This window comes from Lemur catta, chromosome 3 (genome assembly GCF_020740605.2).
Source record: "Lemur catta isolate mLemCat1 chromosome 3, mLemCat1.pri, whole genome shotgun sequence".
Classification (NCBI taxonomy): Eukaryota; Metazoa; Chordata; class Mammalia; order Primates; family Lemuridae; genus Lemur; species Lemur catta.
In genome coordinates, this window is record NC_059130.1 from 120,152,543 (window position 1) to 120,172,445 (window position 19,903).

The following is a 19,903-nucleotide window of genomic DNA, read 5'->3' on the forward strand; positions in this document are numbered from 1 at the left end:
GCAGAGATGGGGCAGGCTGTGGAGCTGGCTTGGCCCCTGCACCATCTGACATTCCCACCATTGCTCCATGTCCTTGCCAACACTTGCTATCATATCGCCTGTCTTTTTGATTCTAGCCATACCAGTGGGTGTGAGATGTGTCTCACTGTGGTTTTGATTTGTATTTCCATAATGACTGATGATGTTGAGTATCTCTTCATATGCTTATTGGCCATTTATATATCTTCTTTTTATTGATACATAATAGATGTACATTGTCTGTCATCTTTGGAGATATGCCTATTCAAGTTCTTTGCCCATTTTTTAAAATTGGGTTTTTTGATTTTTTTATTATTGAGTTGTAAGAGTTCTTTATGTTTTCTGGATAACAGTCCCTTACCAGATATATGATTTGCAAAAATTTTCTCCCATTCTGTGGGTTGTCTTTTCACTTTCTTGATGGTATCCTTTGAATCACAAAAGTTTTTAATCTTGATAAAGTCTATTTTTTCTTTTGTTGCTTATGCTTTAGGTGTTGTATCTAAGAAACCACTTCTCAGCCCAAAGTCATGAAGATTTAGTTCTGTGTTTTCTTCTAAGATGTTTATAACTTTATCTCTTATATTTCGGTCATCGATCCATTGTGAGTTAAGTTTGTATAGGCTTTGAGGTAAGGACCCAATTTCCTCCTTTGTATGTGACTATCCAGCTGTCCCAGCACCCACACGGTTAGTTCTGTCCCACTGAATTGCCGTGGCCTTCTTGTCTAAGGCCAACTGACCGTGAATGGGAGGGTTTATTCTTGAACTCTCTTTTCTCTTCCACTGGTCTACATGTCTATCCGTGTGCCAGTACCGGCAAGTCTTGTCTACTGTAGGACTTTTGAGGTCAGTTTTGGAATCAGGAAATGTGAGTCCACTTTTGTTCTCCTTTTTCAAGACATTTTTGGCTATTCTGGGTCCCTCGTGTTGCCATGTGAATGTTAGGATCAGCTCATCAATTTCTGCAAAAAAGGCAGCTGGTATTTTGATAGGAATTGTGTTGAATTTCTTTCAGTTATGTTTTATATTTTTCAGAGTACAAATTTTGCCCTTTGTTAAATTTATTCCTATTTTATTATTAATGCTATTGTAAAAGGAATTATTTTCTTTTTTAAATGGAATTTTCTTAATTTCACTTTCAGATTGTTCATTGTTGGTGCATAGACAGAGAACTGATTTTTGTGTATTGATCTTGTATCTTGCAACTTTAGCTCATTTATTAGTTCTAATAGCTTTTTAGTGTATTCCTTAGGATTTTCTACATACAAGATATATTATTTACAAATATAGTTTTACTTCTTCCTTTCCACTCTGGATGCCTTTTATTTCTTTCTCTTACCTAATTGCCCTGAAATGAACCATCAAGACAATATCGAATAGAAATGGTGAAAGTGGACATCCTTTCCTTGTTCTTAATCTTGGTAGGGAGAGCTTTCACCATTAAATATAATAATAGCTGTGGGGTTTTCATAGGTGTCCTGTGTCAGGTTGAGGAAGTTCCCCAGTTCCTCTGTTGTTCATTTTTAATTAGAGAGGGGATCTCCCTGTGTTGCCCAGACTGATCTCGACCTCACGCAATCCTCCTGTGTCAGTTTCCCAAGTAGCTGGGACTGCAGGCATACACCACCATGCCTGGCGGAAATTCCCGTCTATTGCTAGTTTGTTGGGTGTTTTTATCATGAAAAGATGTTGAATTTTGTCAGATGCATTTTCTATGTATTAAGGTGATTATATGGTTTTTATCCTTTATTCTATTGATATGGTATATTACATTAATTGATTTTCATATGTTAAACCAACCTTGCATTCCTGGGATAAATCTTACTTGGTTGGGATACATAATCATTTTTATCTGTTGCTATATTCAATTTGCTAGCATTTTGTTGGCATTTTTGCATTTATTCCTAAGAGATTGTTGTCTGTAGTTTTCTTTTCTTGTGATGTTATCATCTGGTTTTGGCTTTTTTTTTTTTTTTTTTATTTCCAGTTAACAGTGTGGTTTTAGCTACCTTTTTAAATATATATATATATATATATATATATAGTTTTTTCTTTTCTTTTTTTTTTTTTTTTGAGACAGAGTCTCACTCTGTTGCCCGGGCTAGAGTGCCATGGCGTCAGCCTAGCTCATAGCAACCTCAAACTCCTGGGCTCAAGCAATCCTCCTGCCTCAGCCTCCCGAGTAGCTAGGACTACAGGCATGTGCCACCATGCCCATCTAATTTTTCTATATATATTTTTAGTTGTCCATATAATTTCTTTGTATTTTTAATAGAGACGGGGTCTCACTCTTGCTCAGGCAGGTCTCGAACTCCTGAGCTCAAACAATCCACCCACCTCGGCCTCCCAGAGTGCTAGGATTACAGGCATGAGCCACCACGCCCAGCCTTTTTTTTTCTTTTTTGAGACAGGGTCTCATTCTGTTGCCCAGGCTAGAGTACAGTGTCTTCATCACAGCTCACTGCAACCTCAAACTCTTGAGCTCAAGTGATCCTCTTGCCTCAGCCTCCCAAGCAGCTGGAACTGCAAGCGTGTGCCACCACACCCAGCTAATTTTTCTATTTTTTGTAGATATGGGGTCTCGCTCTCAACTCAGGCTGGTCTTGAACTGGCCTCAAGTGATCCTCCTGCCTTGGCCTCCCAAACTGCTAGGATTACAGGTGTGAGCCACCACACCCAGCCTATCTTTATCTTTTAACGTGTTAGAGAGTGTGGAACAGGGGAGACTGATCAACCCCTCCCCTCCTGTGCTCACCAGCATCTGGTGGGAACGGACAAATAGAAGCTCTGAGCCCAAGTTCTGACAGTGTCAGGAGAGGTACCAAGGGGGAGGACAAAGCTTCATCTGTGAAATGGGATAGGAGACCTGGCTGGCGGCTCAGGGGCAGTGGGTTGGGCTGTTGTCATCTTTGCTGTGCCATCTTTGCAGTAGGGCACCTAAAGGAGCCACCATATGCTAGCCTTCAAAGGAGAAGGAGAGACCTCAGGAATCAACCTCTGAGGTCCCTCCTGGCCCTAAAATTCTAGTTCTAAGGAATAGAGTCATGATATCTAACTGAGTAGCTCACCTTCCCTATTTGGTAACTTGGCCCAAATTTCATAGAGAAGAGGGAAAACCAGCGTCCTTTCCTAGAGGCCTGTCAGGTTCATGGCCAGACCTCACTGAACAATGAGTACCTGGCCAACCAGTGATAAGGATGGGTCAGGCCAGGCAAGGTGGCTCACAGCTTAATTCCAGCACTTTGGGAGGCCAAGGCAGGAGTATCGCTTGAGGCCAGGAGTTTGAGACCAGCCTGGGCAACATAGCCAGACCCTGCCTCTTAAAAAATAAAAATAAAAAGGCTAGGCATGGTGGCTCACGCCTGTAACCCTAGCACTCTGGGAGACCAAGGCGGGAGGATTGCTTGAGGTCAGGAGTTCAAGACCAGCCTGAGCAAAAGTGAGACCCTGTCTCTACTAAAAAAATAAAAAGAAATTAGCCAGACAACTAAAACCGAAAAAATTAGCTGGGCCTGGTGGCTCATGCCTGTAGTCCCAGCTACTCAGGAGGCTGAGGCAGGAGGGTCACTTGAGCCCAGGAATTTGAGCTTTCTGTGAGCTAGGCTGATGCCACGGCACTCTAGCCTGGGCAATAGAGCAAGACTCTGTCTCAAAAAACATAAATTAAAATTAAAATAAAAAAAATAGAAAAATTACTCAAGTGTGGTGGTGTGCACTTGTAGTCCAGCTATTCAGGAGGCTGAGGCAGGAGAATCGCTTGAGCCCAGGAGGTTGAGGTTGCAGTGAGCTATGGTGAGCTATGATGATGGCACTGCACTCCAGCCTGAGCAACAGAGCCAGGTCCTGTCTCAAAAAAACAGAAAGGATAGGTCGGAGAATGCTTCAGAAGAGCAGAGCCTGCCCCTCTTTGGCCCCAAAGGAGAGCAGATCCTTGTGGTGAGACCCAGAAAATGTAGCCCTTTACCATAGGAGCAGAACAGGGCACAGGGTGGGTGGGCAGCAGCTCTGCAGGCCCTTTCCCCACCGGCCCAGCAGCATGGTGGGAGGTTCTATAAATGCTAGCTGTGGACTCCCCGCCTTCCCCACCCAGCCAGGGAGGGGGCGGCCAGCTGGTAGTGTGGGAGGGATGGGGCTCTTGCAAATCCTTTACTTCAGGTGTCTTGTTAAATTGCCATCAAGTCCCTGCGTGACCTTGAGAAGGTTGCTTTCTTCCTGCTCTTAGAGCACAGGACACGTCCACACACCGGGCGGGCTGTGAGTTGTATTGGGAGCCCTGGGTCTGGGCTCCTCCGAGGAGCCAATGGCCTGTTCCCTCTGCAGACTCCTCATTCCCTCCTGGGGCAGCCAGTGCTATTTTTGTGCCTGCAGCTCACTGCAGAGGCCCAAGGTCCCTGCGAGAAAGCCCACGAGGCAGGCGAGGAGAGATGCGAGTGGGCTGTCGCCGTGCATTGGCACCGAGGCATCTTCTGCCGACAACCCCCCTCACTGCCGCCCTCCAGCCCCCTCCTGATTAGCGAGCGGGGAAGCAGCACCCGGGAAAAGTCGGCATCTGTTAGGTAACCAGCTCAGCTGCCGTGCAGGGTGTGATGTAATCTTGGATTCTGTGGTTGCTAGGAAAATTCTGCCTGCAGTGATACTGCGTGGTCCTAGGACTGAGACGAGAACAGAATGTTCCTGAGAAGACAGGGGAAGGATTAGTAGGGCTTCCCAGGCAAAGAAGCCCCTTCCCAAGAAGCCAGATGACTTGCACTCCTTTCTAGAAGCTTATTTCCCTTTTCAGGAATAGAGGTTGTGCTGGTAAGGGCAGAACCCCATGGAGGCAGGGTGGGGTGGGGAGTGACAAGGCTGGTTCCCCTAGCAGCACCTTGGCACCCTCATGCCACATTGAAGGCACATCTTTTGGTGTTGCATCCTGGTGGTTGGGCCCTCCTGTGCCCCGCTCCCCACAGCTGGGAGCCACCTCTCTGGAGGAGCAGTGAGGAAAGAGGTCAGATGGAGGTGCTGGCGAGGGGGAGACTCCCTGTGGTGTGGGCAAAGCCAGCCAACTCTATGCCAGACTCCGTTTCACATGCCAGGAGCCCTAGTGTGCACCCCCCACAGCCCTCACCCTTGGGTGGCCTTTCCTGTCTCTGCTGTTCCAATCCACCCCCTCCCAGGGAGAATTCCTGCAGCGGCACAGAGATGTCAGTTTGGGCAGCCTGACTGTTATTGTTCAGGGCACAGCAAAGAACCGCCCTTTTAAAAAAACGGAGAGAGCAGCAAGACCCAGGGACAGGCAGTCAGGTTGGGACCCTGAAGGTCACCTCCCTTGCCCTGCAGGGGCTGCCGGCCACAGTCCACTCCTTCCGCCCCAGGCAGCGCTGGGGGAGGCAGGCCAGCATTCCTGGCTCTTTCCCTCCTCCCTGCTGCCTTTTCTGGCTGCATGTGAGAGCCTGTCTTCTGGAAAACAAGACAAAGGAAGTGATTTCATGAGCACCTGGGCCAGAATCTCAAATTCAGGATTAAGAAAAATTATAATAAGGATGATGGGCATTGTCTGTCTCAGTCAGAGCCAGGTGGGCAGCAGGCTGGAAGTGGGCCCGGCCGTGCTCCTTTGAACAGGTGTTGGGTTTAGGCAAAGGATAAGTTGTTGCAAAGAAGAATGGCTACTAAAAATCATAATGAGCAAGATCCTCCAAAGGGATCAAGACCTGAGTCTTGAGAAGAAAGAGGGAGACTCCCAAGGGTCCCCCAGCTTTGGCAACCTTGGAGCAAGGGAGGTCAGCAGAGCCAGGCCCTGCTCCAGGCCTGGAAGACCTGAGTCCTTGTCTTGGCTCACCTCTCGGCTGTGTGGCCTTGAGCAAGCCTTAGCCCTGCAGCCATACCCCCGAGCCAGGCTTCAGGGAAGACCAGAGGAGAGGGGGACTTCCTCAGAAGCTCTTTGTCCTCAGAAAGCACCACGATACTGGTGAGCCGATACTCCAGCCAGGGCCACAGCCTCCTCCCTTGTCCTGCTTGCATGCAAACACTGGAAGCCCTGTCAGCAATTCTTGTCTCCTGGTCTGCAGGTGCAGAGGACGTGGTGATGGCGTTTTCCAGGTCGGAGACGGAGGACCGGAGGCAGTAGCTGCAAACCCCTCGAAACACCCTGGAAGTTGTCAAGGGCCAAGAGACCTGCGTGGCTTCTGGGCCGGCTGAGTGGCAGCAAACCAGCCTGCCCCACCGCCCCCTGCTCCTGCCCTGCCCCGCCCCCCCCCATGGCCACGCAGCGGGGGACACCAGTGGTGCGTTCACAATTGGCTTAAAGGGATGGACTCATGATTGGCTGCAGGAAGAAACCTTTTTATTTTTAAATCTTGACCAACAGAAACCTTTTATTTTTATTTCTGACTCTTATTTTTTTTAAAATTTGCGCCTCGGTGTCTGGCTTCCCAGGAAGCTGTCCGAGCTCTGGTGCTTTAGTTAGGTCATTTTTTAGAAATGTGAAGAGGTTCGATTGGCTGCTTAAACTGGAAAGGGATTCTGATTGGCTGGTTAATGGGAAATGGTTTTTTTTCTTTGATTGGCTGCAGGTGTTCTGCTGATATCAACAGCTTCTCTATTTTGAATGCAGAAAACAAGATCTGAGACGTTAGTTGTTATATTTGACTTGAAAAAAAAAGAAAGAAACCAAGTGTGCTTTGCAATATTTATTATACAAAGAGCTTGCTGCTGCCTTCACACTTGGAGTCTGTGTTTGAAGTTGATTGGCTTTCAGTTGTGTATTTGGTTTCCCATTGGCTCACCCGTGACTCCTGTTGCCATGGAGTCACCCCACTCTGCTGCTTGTTCTGGACCGGGGGTCCACCTGGAGAGTGCATTTGCGTTAATGACCGCACCTGCGTCCACCAGCAAGGGGACCCCGAGGATCCTGAGCAGGGTCCACAGCTGGAAAACAGGGCCCCCGAGGAGCTTGCGTTGTCCTGAATGAGTAGCCTGGAGCTCAGAGGTAGCCATTAGCAGGATTTATGTGCATCGCTCCCGTGAGTTGGCAGCCAGCCAGCGTCCGTGGCGAGAGCGGGAGTGCTCAGACGCTGTCCAGGCCTCGCCTCCCGCTGTGCTCAGCAGAGGTGCATGGGCTGGGCCGCTGGCTCTGTCCTCTCGTCCATCCTCCTACGTACCCCTTCCTGAGGCCTCGACTCAGGGCTCCTCCTGTAAAGGGAGGAGCTGCTCCCAGCTGTGAGACCCCAAAAGATGCTGGAGGCCATCTAGCGAGAGTCTCTCAGAACCCACATAAAAGCCCCAGCTTGGTTCACAAGGCCCAGGAGACCTTTGGCTCCAGACACCAACCCCTGACTCCCCCCAGCCAGGCTCCCACGGTGGCCAGCACTGGACTTCTCTCATCCTCGGCCTGTGCCCCCCACCGCACTGCCTTCGGAAGGGTCTCTCTCCATGTCCTCCTGGAAGGGACAGTGTCATTGTTTATTTGTTAAGTGCCCACCAGGACAGCTGGCTAGGCCTTCACTGAGTAGGTCCCATCTGGCTGGCCCCTAGACCAGCCCCAGAATCACAGAGCAACACTCCTCGAGGGGGTGGGGCCTGGGTCTAATGTTCGTGCAGGAACCCCGGATCCTCCCCGCTGCCACCGCCTTCCCAGGAGCTGCTCCTCCCGTCTCCCTGTGGCTCTCACAGGAGTGGGAGCTGGGATGGGGGTTGGAGAAAGTCACGGGCCTCAGGGCGGGGGCCTCCACCCTCCCCCTGTGGTCGTAGGTGGCTGAGGCTCCTTTCTTACCCTGGGTACCCAGAGCTAGGAGGACACTCTCAGAGCCCAATCCTTCTTTCTCAGGGTTTGGGGCTGAGGGCCTCAGAGGCTCCTAAGTGTCATGGAGCCCACAGGGCCCAAATGTCTGAGACCTGCAGAGACCCCTTGTCGATGGGTAGTCCACGCTGTGCTGTGGTGTCACCAGCCTTGTTCCAGCAGGAGGGTATGACCAACATGGCAGGGATGCCGTGTCTTCCACCACACACTGGCCCCTGGCCCTGGTTAGCTGACAGTTAACCCGCCAAGGCCATTGATCCCCAGGGGACAAGGACAGTGGGGATATGGCTGCAGCCCAACCCCAGCAGGGGTAGTGCGTGTGATCGTGCACACACACACGTGCACACCCACATAGATGTGCACTTACACACGTGCATACACACTCACGCACACACGCACACACACTCCCAGCTCAGTGGCCTGGAGCTCCAGCCGAGCCCCTGTGGGAAAGGTGAGTTCTTCAGTCTCTCCTGCCCCCAGGTCGTAGCGTCTGGAGTCAGGTGTCAAGGCCCGTGTTGCTGGCTGCCCCCTCTTTGTACCTGTAGCTCATGTGCAGGGCCCAAGCCCTGGTCGATCCCTGGGCGAGCTGGTTCTCTGCCTCGGCCTGCCTTTGTAATGGTCACAGGCCTCGCTCTTATAACAGGGGCGACTCAGGCCTGTCTCATCTGAAGAAGAAAAGTCAAAGTGTTGCTGTGGCTTCGTATTTCAACTAAAAATATATCTGTTGGAGAAAAAAATTAACAAATAAAGATTTTTCATAGCATGGTCTGTGAGCTGAGCTGGTTTCTCCCTCGGAGTCGGGTGCTCTGACCGAGTTCCCCACGTCACGTGGGCTCTGCTGCCCTGGGGCCCTGGCTCCCCGGGAGGTCCAGCAACAAGGACAACAGCAAGTTTGAGAAGCCTCTGTGACCTGGATGGAAGCTCGGGGTTTGGATGAATTTCCAGATCTACCCAGCCCAACTCATGGGGCCCTGGGAAGGGTGAGCCCCTTTTTGACCTGGAGATTCTGGAAATCACCCCAGACTCGACCGAGATCAGTGACTTTCAAGGGCAGCCCGGCTTCCTGCTCGCACAAGCACTCCACGAGGGTGTGGGGACCCCACCATTCTAGATACCCCAGTGGCCTATGTGATGGCACTGGTCTTAGAACGCTTGCTGCGAAGTCCAAACAGAGTATCTGCCCCTTCCGTTATCCCAGAAGCAGATTTATTGGTGTTTAGCTGTATATTCAAGTTTGGAAGCTGAAATCATTTCTGCTTTAGGAATTTTTGCTTTGGAAGCATTTTCTAGAAATTTTCATTTCTACCCTTCCTAATCCCATTTTAGGTCTTTTTTTTTTTTTTTTCCTTTTTCCTATTTACATAGAATCACTGCTTCCATTTTCTTTTCAAAGATTTGCACTGGGTCCTAGAGGCTGTGGAGTTTACAGAATACGGGTAGCATGGCACAGTCGGCATCATTAAATCTTGGTGTTGGAGGAGATAATAGTTCATTTAGCAGCTTATGCAGTGGCCAGATGCATGAGTCCCCTCTGAAACATCTCTGAAAACAGCTTGTCCTGCCTTTGCTGGGGAACTCACTACCTCACAAGTTAGTCCCTTCTCTCTTCAAATTACTAACGTTCATCCTGATATTGTATTGCTCTGCCTTTCTCTGTAACTTCTTGTCCAGGAAGGAGTTTGTAGTTGTTGAGAGAAAGACCAAGGTTCTGTGTTAGCCAAAAATTACATAGAGACATATTCAAAGGCCCATGTGATTTAAATGATGTGTGGTGCCCGCCCCTGCCCAGTGTTCTGAGTGACACTGTCAACCTTGCAGTTAATCAGCCCTTCTAAGCTGGGCCACTGAGCAGAGGGAGGGGCTGGCTGGCCCTGGTCCCACCTGCCAGGTCCCAGAGAGAGCTTGGAACTGGCGCTGGGAGGGAGTCCTCCTCCCAGAGCTGTCTAACCTCTTGGGCCTGTGATGGGAAGTAGACCATGTAAACTGAGTCAGGGACACTTCAGCAGACGGAGGGAAAATATTAGGGGCAGCACTGGGCTTTTAGCATCCCTCAGCCCACACAGCAGGCAACCTTCTGGGTGCGCCTTCCTAGGTGCAGTGCACGCTGGGAATGACCCCAGTGGGCAGGATTGGGCCAGGCTGAGCCTGGGTAGGGGCTGGGGCTAGCTGGGAGGGGAGACGGAGCACCCAGCCTTTTGTTTCCCAGGCCTGGGGGCAGGGCAGTTGAGAATGAATGAAGTGCTTCTTGTCCCTTGTCCCTTGTCCCAGCAGGTGAATAGCAGCAGTGTGAATCCAGGCTGTCTCTGGCCTTTGAACAGGGTCTTTTGTAGCAGGAAACATGATCCTGTCTGTGGCACCTGGTCCAGTGGTGGGGCAGGAGCCAACTTCCGGAGGAGGTGCTATTTGGGTTCCAGGGGACCCCAGCACCACCCGCCTGCCTCTCAGGCATGGGTGGGTCCTCTCTCTGGGTTTCCCATGGCCACCCACCCCTTTGTGGCAGGATGAAGTGCACCCAGACTAACCTGAGGCTGAGTTTAGAAAACGTTCACACCCCTCTGCACTGTCCATTGAAAGAACTTGATCTTCTGGGAAACAGCTGTGTATTTAGGAGATTGGGAGGGGTTGTGGGGGGCGGATTAGGGGCTAGTCCTGATTTAAAGAAAGCCCTCTTCAAAGGACAAGGACAGTGAAATGCCTTTTGAATGTCAGCTGATGTCTTACCTTCACTTTTCTCCTTGACATTGGAACTGCCCCCTTCACGGACGGTTCCCAGGGGGGGCTGCCAGTCCTGCCTGCAGGGAAAGCTGTGGACCGAAGCCTGGAACTGAGCCACTTCCCGCCTGCCCCACCCTGCCTTGTCCTCTTCTTAGCCCCCAGGGAGGCAGTGTGTGCGACAGGTGGCCGCCTGTTTGCACACCTGTGGAAGACCCGCCCCGCCCTGCACAGCCCTAGAGGTGACCTCAGACCCAGGATTTCCACATCCTGGCCCTTGGTCTAGACTGTGCTGCTTCCGGTGGAAGGAGGTAGATTTTCCCAAACACTTTACACAGGTGTCTCCTGTGTCTCAGTGGGACGCTGCCTGTGTGCAGGTGCACAGCGCTTTACATACACTGTGCTCAGTGACGTGCGAGGTGGGTACGTCCTCACCTGAGCCCAGTGGCTCCCTGAGCCGCCCATCCTGGCTCCCGCCCTCGCCTTTCATGGTGCTCTGAGCCTGCCATGTGGACCCGGCAGGTCACCTCCAAGCTAAGCTGGTTTTGCTACAAGTTCCTCTTCCACTTCAAATCTTCCAGATTTATACTGTTTGCTCCCATAGTACAAATCATTATGTCCACGTAGTTGGGGGCTGGGGAGACATCATGGTTCAGGGAGAGCTCTGGAAGCCGACTGGAGGCAGGACTGAAACCTGGATCTGCCACTTGGCAGCTGTGTGACTTGGGGCGAAGGATCTAACTTACTGAAGAAATGGAAAGAAGAAAAGCATCTATCCCGTAAGACTGTTGTTGAGAATTGATGAGATAATGCTTATGACAAGCTCAGCACACAGTGCATGGTCAGGACATCCAGTCACCATTAAGTCACCAGGGTAGGTGTCCCTCCACCCCCATCCTCAAAAGGATGACTCTGCTCAAAAGTCACTCTGAGCAAGGACTTGTCTTTAGCTCTTGGCCTGGGGAGGGAGGAAGGAAGGCAGCCCCATGTTTAATAAGGTGCTTACTTAACACTTTTTTGATGAAGACAGAAGGGCCAAGATGATTCTTTAGTAGAAGGTAAGGCCAGAGCCGCCTTCTGCTCCCCCTCCCTGTCCCCCCAGCGTCTCCCCCGCTCCCCACCCTCTCCCCAGCTGAGCAGCTTTGTGTGGGGGAGGGGTATTCATGGGAGCAGAATCCCCCAACCTCCCAGACCTGCTGGGCTGAGGGGGGTCTCCCAGACGGACTTTGTCATGCCTGGTCAGGCAGGGAGGGACTCTGCAGAGCCCAGGGGTGGGAGTCCTGTCTTCCAGGGACCCTCCTGCTTGCCTCTTGCTTAAACTGCAAATAGAATCACAGCCAGTCAAGGAAGGGGATAAAATTAAATCCTCCATCATGATCAAGTGGTTAAAAAAAACCCATCACAGCCAGAGGCTCCTTCCCACTGCAGCCGGCTCTGCTTCAGAGCAAACAGGAGGAGGAGGAGGAGGAGAAGGGTGAGGGGCCCTGAGCGCCCAGCACGCCTCCTCCCTGCCTGCCCCTCCTCCCGCTGTCCCAGCCCCCAGGCTCCTGCACCCCTTGCCCTGAAGATGGGAGGCTGAGGCTTGTAGGGGCTCACTCAGGGGGGCCACGGTGGGGAAGGCCCATGCCTTGGCCGAGGAGGCAGGGCCTGGACTCTGGGCTCCAGAACTGCGGACCTGGGATAGAATCCAGACTCTGCCAGTTACGAGCTGTGTGTCGTGGGCAAGTCACTCAATGTTTCTGGGCCCGTTTCCTAATCTGGAACCTGGGAAGAATAATGGCGCCTGCCTTGCTGGTGGTCATCTGGTTTCAATGGGTGAGCATGGCAGTGTCGTGCCGGGGTTGGGGAGCAGCCTGCCTGCGTGTCAAGGGAGATGTGTCTGAGAGGATGTCGAAACAATAAAACAGATGCTCCTATCTGAGCCCCCCAAAAAGAAAAAAACCCCAAAAACAATAAAACTGACTGAAGTTCTGGCCTGCTATTTTTTTTTTTCGTCTCCATGCCCTGGCTACTCTAACCAGGGCTGAGGGCGGCTGAGGGAGGCTGCTGCCAACCTTTGACCTGCTGCCTGAGGGCGTGTATCTAGGTGGCTGGGGCTGGGGACAGCCGGCGTGCACTGCAATGCCCCTGCGGTGAGTGGCAATGCCCGGCCCTCTCCGACCACTCTGTGCCCCTTCCCAGCAGAGCAGGGAGAGGCCATCTCCTCCCCTCGGGCCCTGGCTGCACCCTGGGCCCCGGCCCCCTCCCAGGCAGCCCCCAAGGGAGAGCGGAGGCGGGAGGCTGGGGCACCTGGCAGGGCAGAGCCTGCAGTGCCCGAGGTCTGGGTGTGCAGGGGGGAGGACTGAGGTGTACCTTGGCTGGGGAGTTAGGAAGCTGAGAGAGGAAACAATGAAGTGGTAAAAATAGCCCTTTGTTTACATCCTTGCGCGTCCTTGTGTGAAAGAGGAGCTGGAGCCCTGAGCTGGGCTCCTGCAGGGGGCTGAGCTCAGGTGGGGAAGGGCCTGGCTGAAGCAGGGGGGCACCAGCACGGCACCCCTGCAGGCCCCACCAGTCCTGCAGTGCCCAAGCAGCCTCCCCTCGTGGCCTCTGAGGGGCTGCTGGAGCCAGGCCTGTGTGTGGCTGCCCCTGTGCTCCCTCGGCACGGCTGCGGCACCCATCGGGGCCGGCTGCCCTACCTGCCCGCCCCTTCGCCCAGCCTGGCCCTGCCAGCCTGGCCCCTTGGGAGTCTGTCCCAGGGGCTGGTCCAGCCTCCCAGGGTAGTGTCCCACCACGGTGGTCTCTGGACTTCCCGCTCGCTGAGACTGTGGCGAGGCCGTGCCCTGGGAGGGGCAGCCTGGACTCTGCCCTCAGGGTTTGCACGGAACCGTCCTTCCCAGCTCTCCCAGCTCCTCCCAGCTCTTGTAGCGGTGGCTTCAGAGTTGAGCCCTGAGCCATCTGGCTGGCTCCCAGGACTCCTCCAGGCTCCTCGACAGTTAACCCAGCCCAGACCGCACTGCCTGGTCCCCTGCCCGGCCTTGAGCCAGTGGGGCAACGCTGGCTGAAGACCCACTGGGCCCTGGGCTGGGAAGGCGAGACGCGGGGCCCAGGTTGCCCGGGACTGACTTGGAAATAAGTAGGTCGCAACGGAGCAGGGTCCTGCGGGGAAGGAGAGTCCGTGCCCCCCGGAGCTGGGGAGCTGGAGCCGGCAGCCCGGGCTTGCCTGCAGGAGCTGGGCTGGTTAGGAGGGTCCTCCCAGCTCCTGCACCTTCTCCCTGGCGTGTCATGTGGCTCAGGGGGAGGTCAGGCCAGGGTGGCCACAGAGGCCTGTGGGTCCACCGGGGGCTGTTGGTTCCTGGCTCCTCCTTGGCAGCCTAACAGGAAGCTGCTTCAGAAGTGGAAACTTAGGAGGGTGATTTGCTGGGACAAGCCCGGGAGTTTGGGCTCAAACCCGGCCGTTGCTGGAGAGCCAACGCCGCACCCTACCCACCGGGCTCTAGTGGGATTCCCGCCCATGCTGCCGCGGCGGCTGCCAGCACCGGTTTGGACTTGCTCTTCCCACCCCTCCCCAGGCCATGTGGTCTATTCAGGGCCCCAGACATTTGTCTCAGGGGTGAGGAAGGGCGAGAAGTGTTGTCCCAGTTCCCTTGGTGGCAACAAGGGGATTCACCCGTCCCCGCTCAGAGACACGGGAGTATGAGCAGATGCTTGTGCGCAGTAGGGGTGAGAGGCTTAGGAGATTAAGCTATTAATGGTCATTAGGCAGAGGAGGGGGCAGCGGGGCTGGAGGGAGCCAGGGTGGTTCTACAGCCCCCTCTGCCACTCACGCTGGGCAGCTCCATCCCGTGTCTGAGCCTCAGTGGCCTTTGAGGGAGTCACTGGTGCTGCTCCCCAAATATTCCCGGCTCTCTCCCTTTCCGGCCTATGGTAGGATTGTATTTCCCTGCTCGCTTTAGTTTAAGTGTAGCCTACCTTGCTTTGGTCAATGAAATGTGGGCAGAAGTGATGGGTCATTGTGGGCGGCAACTTTAAGAGACACTTTGTAATGGTCCGTCAGCCTGGGTCCTGGCAGAGCCTGGGCCGGTCCACAGTGAGGGAGGAACCGTGCTGTCTCATGCTCTGAGGGTCTTGGGCTTGTTTGTTTCTGCAGGAGAACCTGCCTCTTCTGACCACTCAGGTTGTAGCGTCCACCTCCCCCGTCTTCGAGCCGTGTGGCGCGACTCTCGGTGTATCAGAGAATGGTCTCTTCTGCTCCCAATCCAAGAGTTTCCCTGAAAGGCTGTGTCTGAGAGCCACTTGCTTTTTCTGGTATCTTAGGCAAGGCAAGTAAGATGCTCAGGTCCCCACCCTGGTAGCCGCCCATCACACGTGGGACTCCATGTCCCCTCCTTGTCCTGTGCAGCCCAAAACCATGGTGATCTCCGGCCTCATCTCCTACCACCGCCCGCCCTTCACACACCAGCCACCAGCCTGTCATTCCTCAGACTTGCCAAGCTTCTCCCACTCCAGGGCTTTTGCATTTGCTGTTCCCTCTGCCTGGAATGTTCTTCCCACATGGCTGAATCCTTCTCAACTTCCAGACGTCAGCTCCAATGTCACCCCCTCGCAGGGTCTCCACTGACTACCCTATTTTGTTCTCCATTCTTTGACATACTCTAACCCTTTTCCCATTTATTTTTTTAATTTGTGAATTTTTTATTTTAATTTTTTACACAGGGTCTCACTGTTGCCTGGGCTGGAGTGCAGTGGTGTGATCACAGCTCACTGCTGCCTCGAACTCCTGGGCTCAAGCAATCCTCCTGCCTCAGTGTCCCAGTGTGCTGGGATTATAGGTGCGCCACTGTGCCTGGCCCATTTGTGAACTTCTTTCTTTACCTCTAGCCCCTCCCACTAGAAGGTAAGCTGCATGGAAGCAGGGACCTTATCTGGCTTCGTCACTGCAGCATCACCAGTACCTGACAGATCCCGGGCTCTCAATAAAGGCTTAAGTGACCAAATAATCTTGACCTTGGAATGGCTCCTCTGCTGAGCCCTCTGTGACCCACAGGTACTGTGACCCTATTTTTCTAAACCAAAGTTGTGCTGACAACAAGGACACCCAAGACCTACAGAGAGGAAGGCACCCCCTCAGCTCCACTGGCTCTTGTCCCTCAGGGGGGCTGGGCCCTGGCATCTGTGTTGGGCCTGTCTTGGCTGGTAAATCAGTTCTGGGCTATTGAGGGGCTCAAGGACTTGTACTGATAAAGCCTTTTTTGTTTGCAGGCACCAGAAACCCAGTTCCAACAGGCTCTCATCACTGCAGAGGCTCTGAGGGCAGCTCATGGAATTAAGACAATTGCTATGGTCCCAGGGCCTCAGGGACTGCTTCCTGAATGCTCTCACCCTTTAGGACCATTTCTTTTGTTTCTGTTTAACTTAGTCTGTTGGCTTCATTATCTCCTATCACAAACTGAAATCTTCTATGGTAAGACGTGGCCCCTGGCAATTTCAGTGGAGAGAAAGCTTTTCTCCCAGTGCCCAAAACTATCCCAGGGCAGTCTCTGATTGGCTGTGCTTGAGTCAGGTGCCATCCTTTGGACCAATCACAGTTGCTGGGGATTCAGTCATATTCCCATTGACTAACTGGCCGGGGTGGGGCAGGCTATTGAGAGTGACATCACCACCAGAGCCACAGGGAGGGAGACAGCAGTGGTTCCTAAAGGGAAGGATGTCGTGTGGCCAGAGACAAGATGTCCACCGTGGGGCTGTGGTGCTGGCTGAATCCCAGGGGCTGAGAAACCCCACAGTAACACCAACCCTGGGGGCTCGGTTGCCTGCCACAGGGGCAGGGGAGGACTGAGGGTAGGAAGGGGACCCTCCCACCGGACTAAGGTCAGAGTTGTCTTCTTTCCTGTGTAGACCTGGTTGTCATGCAGCCCTGCCTGGAATGGCAGGTGTCCCACGAAAGTATAGGGAGACTGGGAAACGCTGATGCTACACACATTCTTTTGAGAGTAACAGTATATTAAAGGCTCTGAGAAGTCCTACAATAAAGACATCCATTTCACTCAGCTTTTCCCTAATTCATTTGACCATAGAACTCTTTTTAGTTTTTATATATTCAGTGGAACACCCATGAGAACTGCCGCCATGGAGAAAGAGCGCTCGATGTAAAATCAGAAGTCCTGGTTCAAGTCTGAGTTCTGCTACTTATGGGGGCATGACTTCTCTGAGCCTGTTTCCCCATCTATAAAATGGGTGGTAATACCCACCTCCACAGGGTTGTCGTAAGTGTGTAATGGGGACAGGTCTTTGGTAGAAATCTTATAAGCTATAATGTACTATGCAGATCCCTGACAATTATCATTGGTCTAACCTGGGAAATGACATGTACTCTGTTTGCCTTACAAGGTAGGTGACTCCCTGTCATCAGGATTAGGATGACAAAGGGAGAGGAAGTGACGAACCCAGGCTTGGCAGAGCCAGGTGACTAATTAGAGAAGGCGCAGGGGGCGGAGACTCCAGCAGCTGTGCCTTGGAGGATAAAGACTCGGGCCAGGAGAGCAGAGGTGGCATTGATGGGCAAACCCTGGGGAAGAGGACCCCAGCAGGGAGGGAGATGCTGATCCCTCCTCGTGACTCCTAAACTGACAGCAATGCTGGCACACCCCCCCACAACTTCCCTGTCCCACCTGGTGGACTCTGCCTGGGACAGAGAGGGGGTCTGTTAGTTTGCCAGGGCTGCCATAACCAAGTTCCACACTGGATGGTGTAAACAAAAGAAAGGTTCTGTCCCACAGTCCTGGAGGCTGGAAGTCTGAAACCAAGGTGTCAGCAGGATTGGTTGCTTCTGAGGGCTGGGAGGGCAGGATCTGTTCAGGCCTCTCCTCAGCTTGCAGATGCCATCTCCTTCCTGTGTGTCTTTATGTCGCCGTCCCTCTGTGTGTTGTGTCTGTGTCCTGATCTTCTCTTATAAGGACACCAGTCATGCTGGATTAGGACTCACCCTAATGACTTCATTTTAACTTGATTACCTCTGTAAAGACCCCCATCTCCAAAGAAGCTCACGTTCAGAGGTTGTGGAGGTTAAGACATCAACATACGAATTCTTGGGGGACACGATTCAACCCATAGCTGTGGGCATTCTCCCCAGTGGGCCTCCCCCCATCTCACCAGCCCAACTCCTTGGCCGAAAGCATGTGGCTTGTGACCTGCTGGAAGAGAAAGAGAGCCCATAATTGTGTTAATTGCCACAATACCAGATCTGCAATTAATATGCCATCGGAACAAAGAGCAAATGCACTAATAGCACATAATTGGACTTAAACTACACCCTCGGCAGAGCCGCACAACTGAGCTCCACTGTTTATGCTCCTTTTCAAATTAGCAAAATGAACAAATTAACATCTGTTTTCCCTTCACCCTGCTCAGGGGAGAGCTGTGATGCAACGCTGGGGACGGGGTGGGTGGTGGGGTTCCCTGGCTGCATCCGGTCCAGAGCCAGGCACCCAGGCCTGGCCTTTGGGGCTAGAGGCAAGATGAGGGCATCAAAGTGTTTCTCAGCTTCTGGCTGCAGTAGTGAGGTTTCCAGACCTTTCTGCAAGTCCTGGCCTTCTGGCAATCTGACTGGGGCCTTGGCAGACACCTGGCGCAGGGAGGCAGAGATTCGGGTGCTTGGGGCATGGATGCCTTGTTCTCTGCAACACGGCGTGACTCACACACAGGTGGGGACTATGGGGGCTCTGCAGCAGGTTTGGGTCAGATTTGGAGACTTGATGCTCAGTGCTACTCCCTCTCCTCTATCCCTGGAGTGGCAGTCAAGCCCAGGGACAGACAACTGACCACTGAAGAGGGGCAGCAGGCCCCCTCAGACACAGATAAGTGCTCCTGTCCCTCCTTCCTTGTGCCCTCTCAGCAGTAGAGCAGGCCTGACTGCTCCGTGTCCCTGCGGCCCCAGGGACAGGCGGGCTGGAGACTGTCCTGCCTGTGCTTGCCTCGTTCAGCTAGAAGTTCCACTGCTCACGCCTGGAGGCTGGCACGAGCTCTAGTTCCAGCATGCAGCATCTCCTGCCCGTGTCCCGTGCCAGACAGAGCCTCCCCTGCCCCCTGCCATGTCTCGGGGGCTCCCTGGCCTTCCCAGATGCCTCTTCCTCGAGCCCCCCGGCCTGGCCGCAGCAGATCAGGGATGGAGTGAGCCTCCAGCCTGCAGCTGGAGGGGGGTCTTACTTTGTCCTCCTAGCACAGCTCCTAGCTGGGCCTGTGCTGCCAGGGGCCAGGGTGGGAGTGGGGTCTGCAGACTCCTCAGCGTGCTCCCTCCTGTACTAGGTCGTCCTTGCCTCCCAGGCCTGGGTGGAGGGCAAGGGGCCTGTCTCGCTCCATTGCCTTCTTGAAATTTGCCTCCCTGCCTTTCCCAGGCTGCTCTGGGCCCCCTCTCTGGCTCCAGCTAAGCTGGCCTCAGGGAGGCTCATTGAGAATTCCCAGAGCCCTGGGGAGCCGGCTGCTCCCGGAGAAGCCTGTCTTCCTCAGACAGGCAGCCTTCTCATTTGCATCCCCTAAATCAATGCCCTCAGATGATCAAAGCCCCAGCCCTGCAACTTCAATGAGGCCGGCTGAGCCAGGAGAGCGGTGAGGGGGCAGGAACCGCCCTCCCTTCCTGCTGCCTCTTGAGGCCCAAGGGGAGCTGGAGACCCGGGAGTCACTGGCAGGGGGTGTGCACACAGGAGCAGGAGCAGAGAAGTCCCTCCCTGGGTAAGCGTTCCCCTCCTGGCTTTTCCTGCTGCTGGACAGGGAACAGGGCAGTGCCAGCCAGTGACCAAGGCTTGCTGGGAGGTCCTGGGCCCGGGCTCAGGCACTTGAAGATGCCTGGGGCCTGGGTCAGGCCATGGGGAGGAGAGGCCCTGGGAGGAAGGCACCCGGCCCAGCCTCCCTAGTCAGAGACCCACGGACGCAGCCCTCAGGGACTCTCAGAGAAGCAGCAGGATTTGGCCAGGCAGAGGTGGGGGGAACGAAGATCAGCCATGCCCAGCCTGCCCACGCCCCGGGACTGTGGGATGACCAGTGACGGTCCTAGCTAGAATGACAAGCCACCGTTTATCGAGCACTCACAGTGGACCAGACACAGTGCCGAGTGCTTCCCACACGTTATCACATTTAGTCCACACGTCATCCCTAGGAGCACGTGTCATTATAATCCCCATTTTGCAGAGGAGGAAACAGTGGAGAGGCCACAGAGCTAGCAGGTGGCAGAGTCGCGATTAAATGAGAGGAGGCCCACGCAGGGTGTGGACACCTGGAAGGGCTGCTTGCCAAGTGAGGAGGCCACGTCCGCACATGTGTGAGGGCGTGGTCTGTCCCGGGATGACCAGGACAGGCTTGTCTTTACACAGTGGGGACTTCCTGGTGGCCCTTGGTCAGGCACCCTCTTCCCCCCACTGCTGCA

General features: G+C 53.6%; 1 protein-coding gene across 2 annotated transcripts in view; it reads left to right on the forward strand.

Moving 5' to 3' along the window:
• Positions 1–8,560, forward strand: part of CTNNBIP1 (catenin beta interacting protein 1) — a 49,348-nt gene extending 40,788 nt beyond the window's left edge. For both annotated transcript variants that reach the window (XM_045546190.1, XM_045546191.1), the window contains exon 5: positions 6,068–8,560. In XM_045546190.1, coding sequence (XP_045402146.1) covers positions 6,068–6,126 — 59 coding nt within the window. In that variant the 3' untranslated portion in view covers positions 6,127–8,560. The remainder of the gene's footprint in view (positions 1–6,067) is intronic.
• The last annotated feature ends 11,343 nt before the right edge of the window (positions 8,561–19,903 follow it).